The sequence below is a fragment of the Artemia sp. Qi Xiang Cuo genome, chromosome 9 (genome assembly GCF_049724085.1).
Source record: "Artemia sp. Qi Xiang Cuo chromosome 9, ASM4972408v1, whole genome shotgun sequence".
In the NCBI taxonomy this organism is placed as follows: domain Eukaryota; kingdom Metazoa; phylum Arthropoda; class Branchiopoda; order Anostraca; family Artemiidae; genus Artemia; species Artemia sp. Qi Xiang Cuo.
In genome coordinates, this window is record NC_142802.1 from 66,674,767 (window position 1) to 66,699,651 (window position 24,885).

At 35.6% G+C, this 24,885-nt stretch overlaps 1 protein-coding gene across 1 annotated transcript in view; it reads right to left on the bottom strand.

Annotated features, from left to right (window-relative positions):
- LOC148948958 (protein amalgam-like) overlaps positions 1-22,827 on the bottom strand; it is a 184,102-nt gene extending 161,275 nt beyond the window's left edge. Inside the window, exon 1 of the mRNA XM_089094147.1 lies at positions 22,688-22,827. Coding sequence (XP_088950273.1) covers positions 22,688-22,745 — 58 coding nt within the window. The 5' untranslated portion in view covers positions 22,746-22,827. The remainder of the gene's footprint in view (positions 1-22,687) is intronic.
- Positions 22,828-24,885: the final 2,058 nt, after the last annotated feature.

A 24,885-nucleotide genomic window follows, 5' to 3' on the forward strand; every position in this document is an offset into this window, starting at 1 on the left:
AGGAAAAAAAACAAAACACATTGTGTCCACATCGTTCTTTACTTAGGCAGCGCTAGAGTGCTGCCTACGAAATATGTCAAGCCTTCAAATCACTTTCTACTATTAAAAAGGGACTAGGCCTTTCGATTTCCAATCGAATGAGCCCTTTTGGAAAAGACAACGCTTTCTATAAACACCTTATATGCCCACTAAGACCGAATTTCCAGAACCTTCAACTACGTTAAACAAAATGACTATCTCAAAATTTTGATTGTATGTGTTTGGGGAAATGGTGGGCGTGAGAGGGGCATTAGTCGCTCTCCAATCACTTTCAACTATTAAAAATGGCCCTAGCCCTTTCAATTTCCAATCAAATAAGCCCTTTTGAAGTTTCTACGACAAAACTTTCAATAAAAATCTTATATGCCCCCAGGGCATAATTTACAACCCTTGCCCTGAGTGCTGGGGGAGGGTGTCATTGTCAAAGACCTGATTTCAAGAAGTTTCTATTACGTTGAACAAAATGGGTATCTGAAAATTTCGGTTCGATATGTTTGGAGGAATGGTGGGCGTGAGAGGGGGGTTAGTTAGCCTTCAATCACTTTCGACTATTACAAAGGGCACTAGCCCTCTCAATTTCGAATTAAATGAATCCCTTTTGAAGTCTTACGACAACTCTATCTGTAAAAACCTTATATGCCCCCAGGGCAGAACTTACAACCTTTGCCCTTGGGGCTCTGGGGGGTTTGTCATCCTTAAATACATAATTTCCAGAACTTTCAACAACGTTGAACAAAATGGGTATCTTTAAATTTTGATTGAATTTTTTTGGAGAAATGGTGGGCGTAAGAGGGGGATTAATTACTCGCCACGCACTTTCGACTATTAAAAGAGTAATTTCAATTTCCAATCAAATGAGCCCTTTGTGAAATTTCTATAACAACATTCTGTATGAACTTTATATGCCCCCAGGGCATAACCTACAACCCTTGCACTGAGGGCTCTTAGGGGGTTATCATCCTTAAATACATAATTTCAAGAACTTTCAACTACGTTGAACAAAATGGATATCTAAAAATTTTGATTAGATATGTTTGGGAAAATGGTTGGCTTGAGAGGGGTGTTAGTCGCTCTTTAATCCCTTTCAACTATTAAAAAAAGGCACTAGCCCTTTCAATTTCCAATTGAATGAGCCTTTTTGAAGTTTTTACGCTTTCAATAAAAACCTTATATGCCCCCAGGGCATAACTTACAACCCTTGCCCTTAGGGCTGCTGGGTGGGGGTTGTCTTCCTAAATGAGCTAAATTCGAGAACGTTCAACTACGTGGAATAAAATGGCTATCTAAAATATTGATCGAATATGTTTGGAGAAAAGGTGGGCGTGAGAGGGGGGTTAGTTGCCCTCAAATCACTTTCTACTTTCTTCTTTCGACTATTAAAAAGGGTACTAGCCCTTTGAATTTCCAATCTAATGAGCCCTTTTTCAAGTTTCTACGACAAAGATTTCAATAAAAACCTTATATGCCTCCAGGGCATAACTTAATGCCTCCAGTGCATAACTTATAACCCTTGCCCTGAAGACTGTGGGGGGAGTGTCCTGCTCAAAGGTATAATTTCCTGAACTTAGAACTGCGTGGAAAAAAATAACTATCACAAAATCTATATTGGATGTGTTTGGGGAAATGGTGGGCTTGGAAGGGGTGTTAGTTACTTTCCAATCACTTTCGACTATTAAAAAGGGCACTAGCCATTTCAATTTTCAATCGAATGAACCCTTTTTGAAGTTTCTACGACAACGCATTATATAAAAACCTTATATGCCGCCTGGGCATAATTTAAAACCCTTTCTCTGAGGGAAGGGGGGGGGGTTCTCATCCTCAAACACCTAATTTCCAGAACTTAAAACTAAGTTGAATAAAATGGCTATCTTAAAGTTTTGATTAGATGTGTTTGGGGAAAAGGTGGGTGTGAGAGGCGGGTTAGTTGCCGTCTAATCACTCTTGACTTTTTAAAAGGGCACTAGCCCTTTGAATATCCAAACGAATGAGCCTTTTTTGAAGTTTCTACGACATTACCTTCTATAAAAAAACCTTATTTGCCCCCAGGGTATAACTTACAGACCTTGCCCTAAGGGCTGTGGGGGACTGTCCTCAAAAACACAATTTTTATCTGGAAATCAACTACGCTGAACAAAATGGCTATCTCAAAATTTTGATTGGATGTGTTTCGGGAAATGGTGGGTGTGGAAGGGCTGTTAGTCGCCTTCCAATCACTTTTGACTATTAAAAAGAGCACAAGCCACTCTAATTTCCAACTGAATGAGGCCTTTTAGAAGCTTTTACGACAACTTCTTCGATACGCAGTGTCCTGGTCTACAGGAAAAAAAAATTAATAAATAATACATTGTGCCAACATCATTCTTATATGCCCCCCAGGGCATAACTTAAAACCCTTGCCCTGAGGATTGTGAGGGAGTGTCCTCCTCTTTACTTTGTCTCCGTCTCTTGTCTCGTTCTCGAGTGTCTCCGTTCTTTACTTAGGCAGCGCAATCGCGCCCAGGGCATAACTTACAACCGTCACCCTGACGGCTATGGGGGGAGGGTTTGTCATCCTTAAACACCTAATTTCCAAAACTTTCAACTATGTTGAATAAAATGGCTATTTAAAAATTTTGATTGGATGTGTTTGGGGAAAAGATGGGCGTGAGAGGGGGATTAGCTTTCGACTATTAAAAAGCTTTCGACTATTAAATAACTTTTGACTATTAAAAAGGGAACTAGCCCTTTGAATTTTAAATCGAATGAACCCTTTTTCAAGTTTCTGTGACAAAGATTTCAATAAAAACCTTATATGGCCCCAGGGCATAACTTATAATCCTGGCCCTGAGGGGTGTGGGGGAGTGGCCTCCTCAAAAATATATTTTCTATCAGGAAATCAACTACCCTGAACAAAATGGGTATCTCAAAATTTTTATTGGATGTGTTTGGGGGAATGATAGGCGTGGGAGGGGGGGCTAGTTGCCATCCAATCACTTTTGACTATTAAAGAGGGCACTAGCCCTTTGAATTTCCAATCAAATGAGTTTTTTTGAAGTTTCTACAACAACGCCTTCTTTAAAAACATTATATGCCCCCAGGGCATAACTTAAAACCCTTGCCCTGAGGGCTGTGGGGGATTTTTCTCCTCAAAAAGATATTTTCTATGTCGAAATCAACTATGCTGAACAAAATGGCTATCTCAAAATTTTGATTGGATGTGTTTGGGGGAATGATGGGCGTGGGGGGGGGGCGGTGGCTCGTTGCCCTCCAATCACTTCCGACTATTCAAATGGGCCCTAGCCTTTTGAATTTCACATTAAATGAGCCTTTTTTGAAATTACTTTGACGATACCTTCGTTAAGATCATTATATGCCCCCCGAGTATAACTTAAAACCCGTGCCTGGAAGGTTGTGGGGAATGTCCTCCTCAAAACTATATTTTCTATCGTGAAATCAACTACGCTGAACAAAATGGCTACCTCGAAATTTTGATTGGATGTGTTTGGAGGAATGATGGGCGTCGGGGTGGGGGGGGGCTAGTTACCCTCCAATCACTTTCGACTATTAAAAAGGGCACTAGCCCTTTGAATTTTCAATCGAATGACCCTGTTTTAAATTTTCTACGACAACGCCTTCTATAAAAACCTCATATGCCCCCAGGGCATAACTTAAACCCTTGCTCTGAGGGTTGTCGGGGAGTGTTCTCCTCAAAAACATATTCTCTATCTGGAAATCAACTACGCTGAACAAAACGGCTATCTTAAAATTTTGATTGGATGTGTTTGGGGGAACGATGGGCGTGGGGGGAGGGCTAGTTGCCTTCCGATCACTGTCGACTATTGAAAAGGGCACTAGCCACTCCAATTTCGAATCGAATGAGCCCTTTTCGAAGTTTCTACGACAACTGCTTCGATACGAAGTTCCCGGGTGTAGAGAAAAAAAAATATTGTGAGCGAATAAGAGTGATGTGGGTACAATGTATTATTTTTGTTGTTGTTGTTGTTTAGACCAGGGCACTGCGTATCGAAGGAGTAGTCGTAGAAACTTCGAAAAGCGCTCATTCGATTGAAAATAGAAAGGGCTAGTGCCCTTTTTAATAGTTGAAAGTGAATGGAGGGCAACTAATCCCCCTCCCACGCCAACCCTCCCGTTCGTCATCTTGTTTAAAAACTAAATCTTGCATTAGCATTAAATCAATATGCACTGTGTTAATGATAATTCCCAATAAGGCATCTCAGCATTATCCCTAGAACGACTGAGGGTATTATGTTCAAACTTTCGGGGCTATTTCTGCTCTTAAAATTTAACCAAATCAAAATAGCTTAAGTGTATTCAAGCTATCAAAGAAAGTAAACAGATTTTTTTGCGAACGGTATCAAGTTTTCTATTTCAGGTCAACTAGAGGAGGTATGAAACTAAATTAAACACTAATATTTGTGTTCAGATTCTTAAAAGGGTATATGTTGCTAAAAATTGCTGAAAAAACTTCTCAAGCATACAAATAGCAGGCCAAACTATAAAGTCTTAAAAAAACAAAAAGATTTAAACTATTATTTTCTTTTTCCCTGAAACGACTATGCTAACATAAAACGAACAGAAATTAATTAAAAAAACTTTCCACGAAAAAAGTTTTTCAAAGAAAAGTGAAGAACTCAGTTAAACCAAAAATGAACAAAAATAAAATCAAATAATCTACCAAGCATGAAACTACCACATATCAGCATAGATAAATAAATGAAACCCAAAACGAACAGAAATTACAATAAATAACCGAGTCAAACTCAAAACGAGCAGAAATTAATATTGGTAGGGCTCAAAACCACTTCCAAAAAATGCCTTCCAAAGGCCAGAACATAATTTGCACTTTACTAAAAAAAATACAAATGAATGTGCATTGTCAGTCTAATATACATATACTGATATTTAGTAATCAAAATGTTAATATTATTTGATCTATTAAAGTTATAAAAGTAAAAACATTTATATTTTATCAGTAAAGTGCAAATTATGTTCTGGTCTTGGGAAGACATAGGGGTTTTGTTTTGAACCCTACTCATATTGATTTCTGCTAGTTTTGAGTTTCACTCGGTTATTTACTATAATTTCTGTTCGTTTTGGGTTTCATTTATTTATCAATGCTGATATGCGGTAGTTTGACGCTTGGTAGATTATTTGATTTTATTTTTGCTCATTTTTGGTTTAATGAGGTTCTTTACTTTTCTTTGAAAAACTTATTTTGAGGAATAGTTTTTTAATTAATAGATTTTAAAAAGGCATTTGATACGGTTGATTTAGTATTTTATTTGATAGATTAATGCTTATAGGGGCTAAAGGGGCTTGTTTGAATTGGTGTGATTCTTTTTTAAAGAGGAGGTCAATGAAGGTTGTAATTGATAGTGTAACTTCTAGTCCATATCATGTGAATTGTGGTGTTCCGCAGGGTTCTGTGCTAGGTCCGCTTTTATATTTTGTTTATATAGATACTATGAGATTTTACTTTCGTGATTCGTTTCTTAGCCTACATTTTTTGCAGATGACACTGCTATTTCTTTTCCTGGTGTTTCTGTGGATGTGTTAATAAATAAGGTAAATATGGTATTAAATGATATAAGTCTGTTTACGTCTTTAAAGAAGTTGCCGGTTAATGTAAAAAAGACAAATTTTAGGGTTTTAGTCGAATTGGTAAGCCAATTCTCTAGAACAGGTTAATTTAATGAGGTATCTAGGTTTTTACCGAGACTGTAATATGTCACGGAAACGTCATAGTTATTTTGTGGCATCAAAAGTTGCAAGGAGCCTTGGAATTCTATGTCGACTGAAGCACTTTGTACCAGGTCGGGTGATGTTGCTGCTATTTCATGCGATTATTAGCCCCTATATATCGTAAGGGTGTGTCTTATGGGCAAGCCATTTTTTGGTAATTTTAGGTGTGTACAGGTATTACAGAATAAGACAGTCCGTTTGATGGGGGGCTACGTTAAAGAAACTAACAAAAAAGTAGAATGTTTTAAGAAATGAAAGATGATGGATGTGGGAAAAGTTCGCGACTACCAGGCTGCGGTTTTTACTTACCAGTGTTTGCATGAAGTCTGTCCATCGGTGTTTTTAGATTTGTTTTTAAAAAAATAATGATTTGCATGGTTATTATACAAGGAATGCTAATAATCTCGCGAAGGAGTATAGGTGTGGAAGTCGAACTGGATTTCAAATGAAAAATCTGAGCCAGGGGGTATCGAATTCGCTCCCAGATAGCGTTAAGGCAGCTGAACACCAGCATTTGTTTAAAAAAGAGCAAAGAATTTTTTGTTAGGGGGGGGGGGGATGGAGGAGCCATGATTCAGAGATTAAAGATATATGTTGTCATTTACTTTTTTTTAGTATCTTCTTTTTTCCGTTTCCCCCCATTTTTTTCGTTTCTTTGTTTTTTTTGTGTTTTATGAGAATGTTCATTAGTACGTGTTAAAAAGAAATTAAAATTTGCATAGAAATTTTAAAGTTATTTTTTAAGTAAGTTAAAATAGTTTGTGGTAACATTCAAACAGTTTGTGGCCGTGCATCTATGTCTTCCCATGGGTGGTTACCTATTGATCATGTTTAACTAGGTCGTTTTGAAACAAATTAATCTAATCAGCCCGAAAACGCTCCTCAAAACAGACCAAGCCCAGAAGAATTATCTATTAATCAGAATCCTGTGCGAATGCTGTGTCGTTTACTAGGCTTTGATTTCCTCGAGGAACGCCACTCCTCAAGTAGGAATAGAGTCGACCGCAACGTCCCCAGTTTTTCAGGTACCCCGAAAGGGTCAAGGCAGCCCTTTGCAGAGGCCGCTGTCGATAGATCTGGATCTTAACCTTGCCGCAAAGGTGATAAACACCTTCATTTATCACCAACAACCACTATTATATTTTGACTCGATGGGTTGAGGGGAAAGCAGAACCCCTACGGTAAAGGTTTTTTTTTATTTTTAATTAAATATTCACGTAGTCCTTTTATTGTTTATGAAGAAGTATTTTTCTTATTTATTTCATGGTAAACATTAGCATACAATGATAGACACTATTTTATAACTTTGTCTACGACTCTTAGTAATTACTTATCCTAATTTAAACATTCCTCAAGTTTCACGACGGATCATCCACAGGTGATAACCTATTGTCATTTGTCATCACATCTAAAATTCTGCTGGGTTACATTCTGCTGTGCATAAAATGGGCAGAGATCATCCATGGTCGACTCGCTATCAGGAACATCATCCCGATGAAGCCCAAACCCTTGCCCAGGACAAAACACACTGGAGAATAATAACAGTGCTGACGTCTTGCTCCCTGTACGATGGAAACGTTGCCGAACAAGATCTTTAAGTAAAGTAAGTTATGTTTCAGGAGTCGTTCTTACAGAATTGTGATAAAATTTCAAAGTTATAGTACAAAGAGCAAAGAATTTGGAAGGGGGTAGCCCCCTCATGTACAGAATAATTTCTGTTCGTTCTAAGTTTTAATATTGCTGCTTACTTTCAGTAGAAAAAAAAACTAGTTTATTTTAAATAATCTGTAAGCAGATAATTAGTCCCCCTCCCACCACGCTCTATTTTCTATAAATGCATCCGATCGAAATTTTGAAATAACCGCTTTGCATAAAATAGTCAAAAATCACATAACTATGCCTCTGGGGTTGAAAAAAACCCTAGAGCCTGAGAAAAGGGCTGTCAAGAGACGGGGGGAAAGGGTTGATTCAAAAGTAATTAGAGAGAAAGAAGTCCCCCCCTATGCCTTCTTTTCCTCAAATGCATCCGATCAATATTTTGAGATGCACATCTCGTTCAAAATAGCTAACACAACCCCCCAAAACCGGGGATAAAGATTGTAAGTTATGTCCCGGGAGCATGTAAGGTTTCGGGCTGTATGGAAGGGGTTGTAAGATGTATATGAAAGGGATGGTCGTATAAACCTTAGAGGAAGATCATTAGATCGGATATTGAAATTTCTAATTACTTTTTAAGAGACAAAAGTTTTTGGAGAGTAACTACCCCCCCCCCCTCAAACACCCTCTTTTCCCCAAATACCTCAGATCAGAATTTTGAGATGATCATTTTGTTCAAAATTGTCCAAAGATCATATAACATTAATTCCAGGGTTGATACTACCCCGCAGAGCCAGGGGACAAGGATCGTAATTTATGCCCTGGGGCATATTGTTTTTATGGAAGGGGTGGTTGCATAAGCTTTGGAGGAAGCTCATTTGACTGGAAATTGAAGTTATAGTTTTCTTTTAAGAGTCAAAAGTGATTGGAGGGCAACTAGTCTCCACCCCACCCCACCCCCTCTTGCACCCTTTTCTGCCAAATGGATCAGACCAACATTTTGAGATAGCCAATCTCAGAAAAAATACAAATGAATGTGCATTGCCAGTTTAATATACATATACTGATATTTAGTAATCACAATGTTAAAATTATTTGATTTATTAAAGTTATAAAAGTAAAGAAAATTATATTTTTCTCAGTAAAGTGCAAATTTTGTTCTGGCCTTGGGAAGGCATAGGGGTTTTGCACCCAACTTATGTTGATTTCTGCTTGTTTTGAGTTTGACTCGGCTATTTATTGTAAATTCTGTTCGTTTTGAGTTTCATTTATTTATTGATACTGATTTGTGGTAGTTTCGAGCTTGGTAGATTATTTGATTTCATTTTTGCTAATTTTTGTTTAATGGAGTTCTTTACTTTTCTTTGAAAACTTATTTTGTGGAAAAAGTTTTTTTAATTAATTTCTGGAAATGATGAGGGGATGTCGAGCTAAATCAAAAGAAACTATATGTATCCAACTTATTAAAAAGGCCTATCTGCCACATCTTAGGAACAGGTCAGGGCATTAACTTGATACTCTCAGGGCCACTACTGCAACTTGTATTATTGCGGCTGCAAACGAGAGTGGTTGTGACTGCAACTGTGACTACTTCCAACAGCGACAAGTTGCAACTGTGACTGCGTCTGCTTGCAACTGCTACGACAGCTACATGTGACTTCTTTCAGGAAATGTTGAGGGAGATGTTGAACTTTGAAACAGTAATGTTGAATTAAAACACTACTTTGATACAACTTTGATTAAACACTGTTTTGATACATTATGAAACTTTGATGTTAAAAGAAAGAAATTGGATTTGGAAATGGGGAACATTGAAAAACTTGAAGTTTGGCAATCAAAAACGAATAGAATACCGAAGACGAACGGAAATTGAATAAACAATCCTAGCGAACGAGCATCTATAAGTACCATATGGCACAAAAATGGCACATACTGTGCCATTTCTCAAGGGGTGGGGCTAACGAGCTGCAAAAATATCGTAGACATTAGCTCACATAAAAGCTATTTTTAATATCTACGTTTTCTTTATAGATTCCACCACCTGCAAGTGCCAAATGGCACTATTGATGCCATGTCTCAAGTGGAAAAGTTAGGGGATAGTGGGCTGCCAGAAATTCTTAGAGAGATATTTAATGGCTGATTTAAAAGCTATTGCTCATACCTACGTGCTTTTAATCATTTTTGCCATCCATAAATGCCAAATACCACAAAAAATGGCACCTTTTGTGCCACTTCTTAAGTGGAAAAGCTTAGAAGTATAAAACTGTACCATATTAATAATTATGGCCAAAACCCTTAACTGGAGGTGTACAAGAAACCCTCCCGTATACTGCCCCTCCCAGCCCCCTTAGTAAGTCTCATTAGTCCTTTGGGAGAATTCACTGAGAACTCTTTAACACGGTCTGAACCAAAAGTGAAAATACATGTTTAGGAAAAAACTGCCTAGTAGAAACAAATTGCCATCTGACACTGATTCACGAATGGTAGCTATTATTTTGGGTTCGAAATAAAAAATAAAAGCTTATTGCAAAAAAAACAAATTAATGTAAATTTAGAAAAGAAAGTTCGAAACCACTCGAAAATTACGACCAATCAAAATGAAAATCTAACACTGGAATCAGCATGGTCGAATACCTAGAAAAGATAAATTAAAGACCCCCTTCTTCAAAAAAACGTAAAATCACCTTTTTGCATGGGTAGCAAATATATGTCTCCTTTTTTTTTGTTTTTTTTTCCAGGACGTTTGGGGTAACAGAAAAAAAAATATATATACTTAAAAAATAATTTAAAATCTGTTAATAATATCTACGTCCTTTTTATAAATTCTGCTATCTGCAAGTGCCACAAGGCACTAAAATTGGCACTTTTTGTGCCATCTCCCAAGGGTTGGGGCTATAGAGCTACAAATTAATGGAAATTTAGAAAAGAAAGTTCGAAACCACTCGAAAATTACGACAGATCAAAATGAAAATCTAACACTGGAATCAGCATGGTCGAATACCTAGAAAAGAGAAATTAAATACCCCCTACTTCAAAAAAACGTAAAATCACCTTTTTGAATGGGTAGCAAATATATGTATCATGTTTTTTTTTTTTTTTTTTCAGGCCGTTTGGGGAAACAGAAAAAAAAATATATATAATTAAAAAATAATTTAAAAGCTGTTCATCATATCTACGTCCTTTGTATAAATTCTGCTATCTGCAAGTGCCACATGGCACTAAAATTTGCACTTTTTGTGCCATCTCCCAAGGGTTGGGGCTATAGAGCTACCAGAACATCGTAGACCAATATTTAATAGCTAATATCACTCATATCTACGTTCTTCCTATAATTTCCGCCATTTGCAAGTGCCAAATGGCACTTTTGGTGGCATGTCTAAAGTGCAAAGGCTGGAGCCCGCGGGCTATGAGAAGGTTTTAGAGAGGTGTTTAATGGCTCATTTTAAAGATATTACTCATATCTACGTGCTTTTACCAATTCTACCATACGTAAGTGCAATATCAAGGTTGCAGCGGTAGCGGCAACCTAGTACAGAACGAACCACAGCCCATAGTAATCAAAAGTTAAATGTCGCGTTTTGAAAAAAAACTGCCTGGTGAAAAAAAATTGCCATCTGACACTGACTCAGGAATGGTAACTATTATTTCGATTTGTCTTAAAAGTAAACGTTTATTGTGAAAAGAAATTTATGGTGGTTTCGAATAAAAGCCTGAAACCCCTCGAAAATGGCGTCAGATCTAAATGAAAAGTGTACCATTGGCACCAGTATGGTCGAAAATCTTGTACAGGGAAATTATAGTCCCCCTCCTGGAACAACAAGGAAAACCACTTTTTTGCATCGGTAGCACTAATCTTCTTCCGTTTTTTTCTTTTTCAAACAGTTCGTGGTAACGAACTGTAAGAATGAGCGACCCGGGTCAATAGTAACCAAAACTCTAAAAAACAGAATTTATATACCAACAGATACATCAAAAGAATCAGGTTTTTATGCTGATTTCATATATATAAGTTTCATAAAGTTTAGTCCTACCCAAATTTTATCCAACTCTGAGGTTTTGATATGTGACATTAAATTTAATAAATCTTATATATTTGGAATCAGCACAAAAAGCCAATTTTTTCATGTATCTATTGTTATCAAAATTTCATTTTCTAGAGTTTGGATTATTATTGGGCCAAGTCACCCCTTACTGACACTTTGTTACCACGAACTGTTTGATTTCAAGGCAACGCCTGCACAGAGGACCGGCCCTACAGTTTGAACAGAACCTTCTCATTAATGAAAGGAAGCAAATACTTCTGAAAATTCCTGCTTTCATTTTTTTTTATGTTTAATTGTGAGCTTTCCATATTTGCCTAGCCTAGATTCAATCTAACGAAATATTTCAAGAGAATTTGAATATTCTGTTGATATATAGATACTATAACTTCCGAGATATCCTTTCCAGGCTTTGCAGTTGTGTCCAACAATCCAAAAATTACATTGTTAAGCCTCAATATCTCAAGAGATAAACCCTGCGACAAACATGGAATGTAGATTCTTGGCATAAAATTTACATACACATATACAAACATATTTGCATACATAAATTTCCCTTCATTTTCTAATACGATTCTTGACGCGTCTCAAGATATAAAGTGAAAGAAGTGCACTTCATTTCGGGAAGCAATTTAATCAGAAAAAAAAACATGATTTTTCTTGAAGTGATTTGGAAGCTCAAGTTCTAAAATTGTACTATTTCAAATATATAGGAACTTAGTGCCTTCTACCTCCTAGAAATAGGGTGTTTACTTGTAAAACATGTCGCGGCATAAATCCTCTTTGTTCTTTTTCAGTGTCTTAGCACTTGTCACCAAAGAGATAACTAGGTTTTAAAAAGGCGGAGTTATCTGTTCTTCAAGGATTTCATTTCATTGTGTGTCTAGATTTTTTACTCATCATTAGTTAACCCTCTCTATAGAAAAATGATTAATATGACTGGCTAGCGAAAATACGTCATAGAAATAAACCAATGAAATTAGAGCAGACTTCAAAAACGGTAGCACAGGACAGTAACTTTTCTTTTCCTGGATTCTATAATCAGGATTTTAGTTTCTAAGCCAAGCTTCATGAAGATAAGAAATTACAGGGCGAATAACCTAAGCTGAAAACCAAAAAAAACAAAAAAAAACCAACCATTCAGGACTAAACGAATAAAACTATATTAAGATGTGAAGATGACTTTCCTAAATTATACCACACTAACTAAATTTTTTACAAAATGGTGTTTGAATTCCATAAAAATCGGCATATAAGGATTTCTGAGCTTCTTGATTACAAATCTGCAGCACGTACGTCCAAATTGAAAACAAGTCACGAATGAATATTACATAAACTATTGAAATTTGGCTAATGCAAAGATGGTCAATGGGCATGATTAGAGGGTTAAATTCGGTCCTTTAGCTCCCCCCCCCCCTCAACACCTATTACCGTCACTTCGAAAATGAACACATGCTTTATCCGTATTTACCGCAAAATGAACAAGTGCCAAGTATTTCTTATTCAAATTGAAAAATAAGTGTCAAAATATCAATCCTGCTTGTAACTACTCTAGAATGTAATAATAGGATTGAGCAAGAGAATGGGAAACCTATTAGGAATGGATCTTCGGTGATTCAGCAAAGAAAGATAGGTTTAAAAACAACTACCTCCAGTTGTGTTTTAGCACCTCGTGACTGCACTGACTAATTAGAAACTTAAAAGATAAATGTATATTTGATAAGAATAATTAAAAAAATATAGGTACTTGTCTAGAATTCGGTAAGTGCGCAATAAAAGACAGCATCGAAATATCAACATGCTATTGGGGTTTAGAGGGACTAAACAGTACCTAGGTTGGGTTAGGTTAGGCTATGTATTTAGTATAGGCTAAGCTTTACCCCCACCCTCCCCCCAATGTGCAAATATATAGCCCAAATTGTTTCTAAACTATTTTTTTATCCTATTTTGTTTTATTTCATTAGCATTAACGAAACCACTTATCGGATTCTAGACAAGTACCAAAATGTATTAAGATCGAAGGCGAAATTTATCTGTAAACTTTTTTTATTTTCAAGAATTATTCCGAGTCAAATCCAGTTTGCTCAGAGCAGGGCTGATTTAACTTCTCGGAAAATCATGCTAGTTGATGCACATGACTTGAATTTAGGATGGTATAACACAATCGTACTTACTACATTTTAAAGTACCTAAAAATGACAAATATGTAGCAGTTTCGGTCAAACGAAATCTTCTAGATGGCGTTTGGAATTTTTTTTTTCTTTTCGACAGTAGGAACAGCCTACACTCTTCTGATAGCCCATAACCTTTCAATACTCTTTGGGATAGTAGAGGCAAAAACAGATTAGATTAGTTTTTATTCGTACTCCTATTAAACCTCTTTTTCCCTTATCCTTTTTTTTATTCCTACTCCTTTTTCCCATCCCTGGGTAAACCACCACGTCACAAAGTATTCACCTGAAACAACGATTCGATTTTATTTTTCCTAAACCACCACAGCAGAAAAGTTGTTACAGAAAATCACAATTTACTGAGACCAATGTTGTTACACGTCCTTTTTGACTAAAAATTAAGCTTCTAGGTAAGTCTACTGGAAAATTAACTGGGATGAGAGTTACATCGTTCACGTAGAAGGTAATTATTAGAATCAATATTTCGAGGAAGTAAATTTTCAGAAAAGGAAGCTGCAATATGTGGAATTCTCGACAAATTTGACATTTTATTTTTATGTTGCTTTATTACTTAATAAATTTTTGATTGATTTTGTAACTCTTTCATACATAATTCAGATAAGTAATTATAGCAGAAAAACAGGTAACAACTTTTTTTTTTTTGTTTTTTTGTTATTGTTGTCCTCCTTAATAGTTTGTATATTATTTTGTGAGTATTTTGATCCATATCTTTTGTTTATTTTATTAAAGGCACAATATACCTATTTCAAATTCTTATTTCAATGATTATTGTGGCTTTCGATACAATAGTTTTGTTTGTTTGTTGTTTGTTTTTTTTATTATTATTTTTTTTTTTTTTGGCTTAGCAAAGTTATGTAAAATCAGTAAGACTCCATTCTAAGGAATTAGTAATTTCAATATTTATTTTTAATTTGTGTATGGTATTAATATTTCTTGACTTAGTCAGAAGCCGAGTAACCCTAGAGGAGCAAGGTTTTTCCTAAAAATATATTGCCACTCCCCCTCATAGAAGAATCCTCCGAGTTTTACTATCAAGATGAAAAATTACAAAGTCACAATTTGTAGGTTATACTATATTTGGTTAGTTTCAAAGGCTCTGTGAGTTTGCAACATTTTTTTTTCTTTTCTTTTTTAAGAAATTAATTTTGATGTTCAGACTGCGTTCAGTAGAGCACAACAACTATGATTATCCAATAAGCTATGGGTACTAATTTCAATAAGGTCTGATTAACACCAGGATAATAATTGCGCTTATTCAGTGAGTAATTTCAATTAATTAAAATAATAAATATTGAGCAGGACATTGGCATTGTTTTTTCTTCTTCTCTTTCTTAAGCGGCTGCACTCGATCAACATGAATATATTCGACTTTGGCCTAAGATTTTTTTGGATTAGGCCTTTTCGGATTATTTTGTGCTGTATTACTTTTGATTTTGCATTTTTTTTTTCAAACAGTTCGAGGTATCGAGCTATAAGGAAGGAACAACTCGGTTCAATAATAACCGAAACTCTAAAAAAAAGGAATTTTAATATCAACAGATACATCAAAATAATCAGCTTATTATGTTGATTCCAAATATATAAGATTCATCAAGTTTAGTGTTACCCATCAAAACTTACGAACCTGAGAAAATTTGCCTTATTTTTTTAAATAGGGAGGAAACACCCCCTAAGATTAAAGGAATCTTAATGAAAATCACACAATCAGATTTAGCGTACCAGAGGACCCTACTGTAGAAGTTTCAAGCTCCTATCTGCATAAATCTTGCTATTTTTGCCAGAAGACAGGTCACGGATGCGTGCTTATTTGTTGTTTTTTTCTGGGGTGATTGTATCAAAACTATGATCCCAGAAGATCGGGAGAGACCAATCGAACGGAAATTAAAAGTTCTAGTGTCCTTTTCAAGTGACCAAAAAGACTGGGGGACAACTGGGACCCTCTTACGCCCATTTTTTCCCCACAAACTATTTGATAAAAATTTTGAGATAGCCATTTTGTTCAGTATAGTTGAAAGATCAAATAGTTATGTCTTCAGGGGTAAAATGACCCCCCACAGTCCCTGCAGAAAGGCCTGTAAGTTATGAAATTCGCCTATTGTTTACGTATAGTATTTGTTATTGGGAGGTACACAGACATATTGGGGCGGGGGGGGGGTTGTGCTTTGGGTGGATGATTATAGGGAGGATCTTCCTTGGGGAGGAAAAATTCTGGGGGGGGGGTGAATATTACGAGGGTAATGTTACACCGGGGGGATTTGACAAAATTACTATAGGAAATTGTTTTAATTGTCTTACATTGTCTTTGCCAAATTTTTCATGTGCAGATGTTCCAGTGGAATTATCCAAGAGCTTTTTTTGCGTGTTTTGTTTTCTGTGAAATAAATTCCACGGAAGGTGGCATTTCTGGAGTGATCGAGAATATAAGATTCATCAAGTTTAGTGTTACCCATCAAAAGTTACGATCCTGAGAATATTTGCCATATTTTTTGAAATAGGGAGGAAACACCCCCTAAGATAAATAATTTCTGAGACCACACTGGTGAACCATGATAATACACAAAATCCCTAAAAAAAGGAAGAAAACGAGGACAAATAACAGCCAGTGAAAAAACTAAAAACTAAGAAAATATTTCGGTCAAGACCTCCGCTTGACCGTCCTCAGTGCAGAATAAAACTGATAAAAATATAAAAACCAAACCTTAAAATAAAAACACAAAACTAAAATGGACGACCCTTTCTTAGTAACGGTGAAAGGGTAACCCTTTTGAGATTGCCATTTTGTTCAGTATTGTTAAAAGATCAAATAATTATGTCTTCAGGGGTAAAATGACCCCCCACAGTCCCTGGGAAAAGGCCTGTAAGTTATGAAATTCGCCCATTATTTATGGATAGTATTTGTTATTGGGACGGGTTTGTTATTGTAATTGGGGGTGGGTTGTGCTTGGGGTGGATGTCTATAGGGAGGATCTTCCTTGGGGAGGGAAATTTCTGGGGGTGAATATTCCGGGGTAATGTTACACTGGGGTGATTTGACAAAATTATTATACAATTTTTTTAATTGTCTTACATTGTCTTTGCCAAATTTTTTCATGTGGAGATGTTCCAGAGGAATTATCCAAGGGCTTTTTTGGCGTGTTTTGTTTTCTGTGAAATAAATTCCACGGAAGGTGGCATTTCTGGAGTGATCGAGAAACCAATTAGAGATTAAAGTCATATTCAAATGAAAGAATGCTAAGGAGAATTTTTCACGCTAAATCGTCGACAAGCAATTTTACAGGAAGGAGAGATTCTCAGCGAGGAAGGAACTGTCTGGGGGGGGGGGAATTTGAGGGGGGTGCACTTTACGTTGGTTGAAATTTCCAGGGAGGAGTTTTCCGTGAGGGGGAGGGGTAAATTTCATAGAGGGTGAGCCAGATTTACTGGCATTATTTGAAAATCGAACGGAAATTATTCCATATATGAAGGGTTGCCCCCTCCTCAGTACCTTGCTCTATTTCCTCAAGTTTGACTGTTTGTCCCATTTTCTTAAGAGTGTCTATTGAAACACGAGGGTCATTTAATTAGAATACAAAGCTTTTTTTAAAGTGCTAGCAGCTTTAGCGTAAAGAGCAAGGTATTAAGGAGGGGGCAACCCTTCATATACGGAATGAATCTGCCAAAAATAATAAAAAAAAATTTGAATTTTTCATGTATGAAAAATTTTCATGTATGAAAAAATTTTTCATGTATGATGAGCCGAATTCGAACCTACAATAGTTGAAAAACGCTCAGAAATTAAATATGAAGAAACGAGCTTTTTAACTGAATGTAAGGAGCGACATCAAAGCTTAAAACGAAAAGAAATTATTCCGTGTATGAAAGGGGCTGTCCCCTCCTCAAAACCTCACTCCTTACGCTGAAATTTGTATTGTTTTAAAAAGTATAGCTGTGACAAAGAGTCAAACTTTAGCGTAAAGAGCAAGGCGTTGAAGAGGGGACAGCCCCTTTCATATACGGAATAATTTCTGTTCTTTTTAAGTTTTAATGTCGCTCCTTACTTTCAGTTAAAAAAAACTTGTTTTTATTTATTTAATTTTAAACCGGCTTGAAAGAATTTCTTGCTATGAATGTTTAAGCTCATCTAATCTCACTTTCTGAAACGTGATTATCAATAGGCAGTTTTCGTTTTCCAGTACGTGCATGACCTAGTCCAAAGTGTTTTCTTTACACTTATCATGCTAACAGTGATATTATACGACGAACAGTGGAATATACATTCTAAGACTACACTGGCTATACTTCAAAAGGTTACTTTAAAAGCTTTATTTTTCTTCTTTTTATTTTCTTTTTTTTTAGCATTGAAGATTGCTTGACGGAGGTCCTTGCCAAAATATTTGCCCTTATCCTTTTCACTTCTTTTCTGTCCATTGGCTGATAATACCCTAGTTTTCTCGCCTATTTAGCTATATTATTTTATATAGTTTTTCTTGTTTCTCAAACGGAATAGTAGGGATTTTGGGGCTGAACTTTGAAGTAACAAAAGATCAGGATTTGAATTGCAGTTTCTTGTAAATATCGGCTGGAATTCTGTACCAATGAGCATAAGGGCGGCTGAGTATCTTTTGGAATTTAAAGAAATTTAAAAGGATAATTGTTAAAGGATGGTTAAACTATGTATTTTCGTCGGCTGGTAGGGAGGGGTGGTTAGATGGGGTGATAGGGAGTAATGACTTGTTTGGAGGGTGGTGGGGAGTAACGTGTAGATGGAAGGTTCGGCTGGCAGGGAGGGATTATTTTGGAAGTGATAATGCGAACGAGTTTAGTGCATTTTTAGTTTTAATTATTTTTACGTTGTTTGTTTGTGTGTTTAAAGATGTCTAATATTTTGTACTATATGCCAGCAAAAACGTAGTTTTTCCGTTAGTGCAGTAGTAGTAAACTGTAAAGAGCTAAGACTATGTTTATTGACAAAGTCAGTATCAGTATATCTGTAGATTTGTATGGAACAATCTCCATGCTTCCCAGGGTTTCTCCTCGAGAAAATTCTAACAAAAAGCTTTTTTTGGTAGGATGAGGCACTTTAAAATAGAGTTGTCATTACAAATAGGTCATTTATATGACCAGTTCTTTAAAATGAGCTAATGAACATTCTGTACAGTATTTCAGTAGACTGCTATTTCTGCTAGCTTAATAGGTGGATGGGAGGTAGAATATACAAGAGGTAGGATTACAGAACTCAGGTTTGTGATTTTTGATATCAGAATTGTGATAGCCCCCCTTCACGGCTTAATAGCATTTGATCTCCAGAAAAAGCACAAAAGTGTACTAATTTTGGTACGCTTTCTGAAGTGCTTTCAAGCTAAACTTACAGAAATCGGGTAGATATAAAAACTGTTTTTTTAATGAGACCTTAAACAGCTCTCTATGTGTTTCAGTAGTATGCATTCAAACTTCAAGAAGGGACAAAGGGAAAATAAATCCGGATTATTTGTACTTTTAATAAACCTTAAGGCGTATAGATGAATTACTGCTTAAATTTTTTTTTTTATTTGAAATTTATTTCAAGCTTTAAGATCATTTCAATTGCAGACGAGTGGTGGCCGTTATTATCAATCTCTTACTCGTTCTAGGGCAGCACAATAATTGACATACAAATTAAATACGATGGAGTTCCACCCAACATTTCAGCTGTCACTAAAAGAAATTTAGTGCGCACAATTATGGCGAAAACTATGGAGATTTCTTCACTCAGTTCTTATATAAGGTTCGTATTCCTAAAAATTAAAACAAAATTTCGAAGAAGGTGGTTATTTTGATACTCCATGTGCTAGAATGTTTGATTGCAAAGACAAACATTTAAGATACCGCAACAATTTACAACTGTACATTAATTACCTATGGTTTAGAAAATACAGCCCATAAGATGCAATAGATACTGACAATTTCACTTCCCTCGCTCCCCTTTTCTTTGAAAATGGAATGAGACATCACTACTAATTGCTACAAATTTGTTGAGTTGGAATTTTACCCATTGCTATCTGGTAGTCTTACGTGTATATCCACCTCTTTAATTTATGTCTGACAAATCCCTAAAATCCCTAAATCTCTAGTTTTAAATCCCTAGTTTTGTCTAACAGCAGTTACGCAAATTGAGGGGGAGGCAATTACCCCCTAAAATTTGAAAAATATATTTCTACGAAAAAAAATACCTTTTTATTGTGTTTTAGTAGAAAATATGGACAAAACAAGATAATTGCCTCCCTCCCTCAAGATTTGAAAGCATACAAATGCGCCCACACTCCCTCCATTTTGGTGAATTGACACCACTGTCTGACGGACTTAAAGCTCGCTGGCTCATTAACAAAATACACTTTTAAGCAGGGTGCTTACAGATCAATTTAAAATTTAGAACTGGGTCTCATTCGCAGAAAGTTAAAATAACTTCTTGATCATAGTTACAACCTAACTCACTAAAAACATCAAAACTTCTTTGTGTATTTGCGTGTGTTTACATTATCCTAACCGAAATGGAATTGAAAGAACTCTGAAGGTGAAACACGATTTCTATATGTCTGTATTATGATAATTTGATGAATGATCTGAGTGTGTTGATAAATACAATAATTTAACATATCTGAAGACGACATTAAAGGGTGAAGAAACAAATCATTTCTTTTCTTGTTCTGAAATGACACAAGAAAAATAGCACCCTTTTAGAAGCATTAAAGTTCCAAGAGTATAAAAGTGCGAATCAAGCAATATATCATCCGAAGCAGTAAGCATCGTCAAATCTTCCATTAGAAGTTCGAAATGTTTTACTTAAGAAAGTCTCAGCGTCAGAAAATAGTCGTGAATCTAAGCTAAATAAACACTACAACATCCATTGCAACATTATAAACCATAGCTTTTTATCTTCATTTGACCACTATTAGTGAAGAGGTCTGTTGATCTGTGTGGGTGGAGGAGGAGAGCTACTGAAGCTACTGAAGAGCTACTGAGGAGGAGGGGTCCTGAAGATAAATAATGAAAGACGATGAAAAATTTCATTTCACTTCTTTTCATTCTGGGGAATATGTTTGGAAAAAAAACCTTCGATGTGGTATGTTTGACAGTTCCCCTATAATTGCAGGAATATTTTAAGCGTAACATAAAATATTATGTTCTGCATAGGCAAAAAGGATGAGGAGGACCTTGAAAACTTTGCAATTATTATCCTAAGACTTAATTTTGACGTTTCTTACCCCACTCCCTCTACTAAGGAATAAAGTTCTAAGGGCGCAGTATATAGGGATGATCATATTTTTTAATAGCAGTATTGTTATATAAACACTAAACTTGACCATAAATAGCAGCTGTAAATGGGGCATGATCGTGGGGAGGATCTTTGTCTTTTTTGTAGTTTCCTTTCAGGGGAAAGGGGTTGCATCGCACTAGTGACCGTAAATTATCAGGAGTTAGTTTATTTGATTGGAAATTTACGTGTCTTGAGATTTAGGGTAAGTAAAAGGTATTTTTTTTTTCAAGGTGATCCTTAAAAGGAGAAGTAAGTAAACAGTAATTTTTAATCTCACAACCACTTTAAAAAATATTTTATTACCTTATAGTTAATTTAAGTTCCTAGCAATTTAGGTTTATTATTAAATAATTTTATAAGGTAAATTAGTCTTTAAATCATAATTTTTAATTTAGTAACCAGTTCAAAACAGTTGTATATCCAAACCCGATACTTCGTTTTGTATGTCAAAAATATTGCAAGCTTTGGTATTCCTGTCTTTTACCACTTACAGTTGGCTCAGAACAGATTGAAAGATATGGCTTCATATTTGTTTTGGAGACATAAACTACGACTCAGTTAGATAATAAGAAAATTATATTAGGAGCTAAGAAGTATAGTAGATAAATCCCTTCTGTGAAATAGGTTTTCTGGTTAACAAAGGTTTGCGAGCTATTAGAAGGCTTAGCAAGACAAGTTTGTTCAAAGAACTTAGCTTTGATAAACGTTTTATTCCTCTATTTTTATTTATAACTTTCCCCCAAATAAAGGCATTTAATATTTTGTTTTTCATGTTTTCTAACAAGAACTCAATTGATAAAAATTGTTATAAGGAACGATCAAATCTATCTTTTGAAATTTTAATTTTAGCCGACTTAACTTGCGCTGTCTTCGCGAAAAAAAGATTAGGCTCCTTGGGTTCCAGAAAAAATGATCAGCCAGTTGGAACATATTGCCCCCCACCCCTTTACCAAATATTTTGATTAGAACCAATTCCAATTTCAGGACATACTCATTTTGGTATATTTCCGCAAAAAACTACAAAACACAAAAATTAATATATGTATTGGAAATAAAAACCGAAATTTTGAAAAAGGAGAATGAAAAATTATGCTACCAAATAGGTCTCATTGAAGCCCTTGGTATTTTTTCTCATTTTAGCCTCGGGTTTTCCTTTATTAGAATTATTTACTTGTATGAAAAATGTTCTTATTCTAAGCCAAAAACCCAACTACTCATTTATACTACTAGTGAGTAAATTTGCGTATCTTTACCTTCTTGTGAGCTATTTTGCTGGAGTATTTGTGCATTCCTATCTTCTAGTGAAACATTAGTTTCTTCAGATTCAAGAGAAATTGACCCGCTTGTCAGCACATATCACCATTCCCCCGTCCCTCCCAAAAAATTTTGAGAAGAACCAATTTTACTCTTAAAACTTTTTCTTTTAGCATTAATTGCTTCTATAAAAAATATTAGCCTTCCATGTCTAAACCAACCACTCACCCAAAAGATTAAAATGAAAATGAGTATTTTTACCTTCTGGTGAAGTGTTGGTACCTTTTCAGCTTTTAGTGACAATGTCAAAATATTTAGCCCATATTACCCCGTCGCTTGTTTCATATTTGGACAAAAGCTATTTCTACACCCAGGAGTGATTCTATTCTTGAGACCATACTCTATATTTGTGAGCATTTTTGATTCTATGAAAAAAAAAACTATTATTTTAAGTCAATACCCCACTAATCATCTAAACTGCTAAGGAATTTATTGGCATGTTTTCACCTTCTGGGGAAGTCTAGCTACTACTCACTACTTCACCTACTCACCTAGACTACAAAGAAATGAAAGTCCAATTGTTACGAGTATCCTTTTAACTTCACCCATTTTGAATAATATACATTGTCTTCAGGTTCCTTTGAGCTGAGAACAATGAATAAATCCTTGCCAGAGGGAAGTTAAGTCACAGCCTGAGGCGGTGCTCTCTTCAATGCCTCAAAAGCAACGCAGCCTCAGGTCTCGGTCAAAGGCCCTAATTACATTCATGATCAAAGGATGCAAGTTTAACGGAAAGGTTAAATTCAAATGGAAACCATTGCTAAATTCCATGTTTTTTTTAGGTAGCAATAAGAATCTTATTAGAAAAATGTAAGGGTTTCCTTACTTAGGCTTACAGCTTTTTGTTATTATTTTTACTTGATATTATATTTTATTTTATATATTTATATTATGAAAATGTACAAAATTGATATTATATTGATTTACTCCATGATTTTTTTATTTCATGACTATATGTGATTCAGCTAATTTTTGGGTTCTTGCAAGGAATTCAACGTATTGAGGGAGAATGATTTTCCGGGGTTGCCTAAAAGAAACGAATGGGTTGAAATCATACTAATTGATAGAATTTTTGGGGGATAAAGAAGTTTAATGTTGAATTAGTATGGAATATTGATCGGTATGGACATGGCACATTGAGACCATATTGCTTAGTTTATCTGTTTTAAATTTTACGATGGTGTTAATTCTTGTCTTAATCATGGCCCATAAGGGCTTCTAGTGTTAATGCTTTTAATATTATATAACATACTAATATAGCCTACTTATTACATATTATAATAATAAATATAGTAGTAATATTTGTACTATATTATAATTTGTCTATATTACTTTCAATTATATTATTAATAATACTTTCAAGGAATTTACAGTTCTGACAGGAAATTCTAACTTTTAGCTCCAAATTAAAATCATTGTGCTAGAACACCAGGCTGCAATTTGAATTAGGAAGTAACTTGACTCTTTCTGATCCACCCTTACAATGCGATCACGGGTAGGGAAAGGGACATCAGGATATAAAAATGCTTCCATCAAATTCCGATAACAGGCGATTGTTTCTTTTAATTTTGAGACTGGTGTATTGAGGAAAAATTACTATGCTTCTTGCTGTAATGTTACAATGTTGTAATGTTTTTTTTGACAATGTGCCAAAAAACCTGCCATAATTTTCATCAAGATTACTACACATACTACTTCTACTAACAACTCACTGAAGATCCAAGCCGCCTGAGGCCAGAGTAGTGATAGGTCAATCTATTCAACGGGGGTGTCTCCCCATATAGCCATAATGATAAGTAGCGGACAGTACTCCCGCCATACAAGCAGACAGTACTCCTTTATAGTGTCAATTAGAGGAAGCGGTCAGTACTCCCTTACAGTGTCAATTAAAGAGAGCGGGCAGGTGTAGCTACAATGCTTACAAGCAGACGGTACTCCCACCATACAAGCAGACAGTACTCCCTTACTGTGTCAATGAAAGAGAGCAGACAGGTAGCAAATATTTTTTTTTATGTTGTATTCATCCTACCATAAAAATTCGTGCTGTTCACGAAACCATGGTTTTGGTGTTGAATATCATGTTTTCTGACAGAGTCATGGCCGTTCACATATCTAATGTTAAACATGATTCTTCATTATGGTATGATTATAGGCGTTGACAGATATCAAAATGGTGAACCATCTGAGGGAATTCTAACTCCTATTCAGAGATAAATATTTTTTTTATTTGGGCGATTCTCAACTGTGTTCGGTATAATACACAACTACCATTTGAACAGTGTTGTAAGGTCCCCTACCCCAGCCCCAAGGACCCCCTCCCCCCAACTTTTTGCCCCCCTCCAAATCCTGCCCCTAACAAATCCCCTGCTAACCCCCCTCCCTCCGACACCCCACCCCCATCCCTCCCACCAACCCCCCCCACCCCATTTTTTTTAATGATATATTTTTCAACTTTTTTTATCTCTTAGAATGACATGTAACACACTTACAACAACAAAAAATCACATTTAATGTTTACCAAATTCAAAATGAGAATGATATAGAAATGTTAGTCGTGGCTTTTACTATTAGAAAAATACTGTTTGTAGTAGCACTTATTTTTTTAACTATTTTTTTTTTGGACTGAAAATATTCAACTATTTTATTTTATTTTTTTTATTTATTTTTTTTTGATCAAGTAGAACAGAAT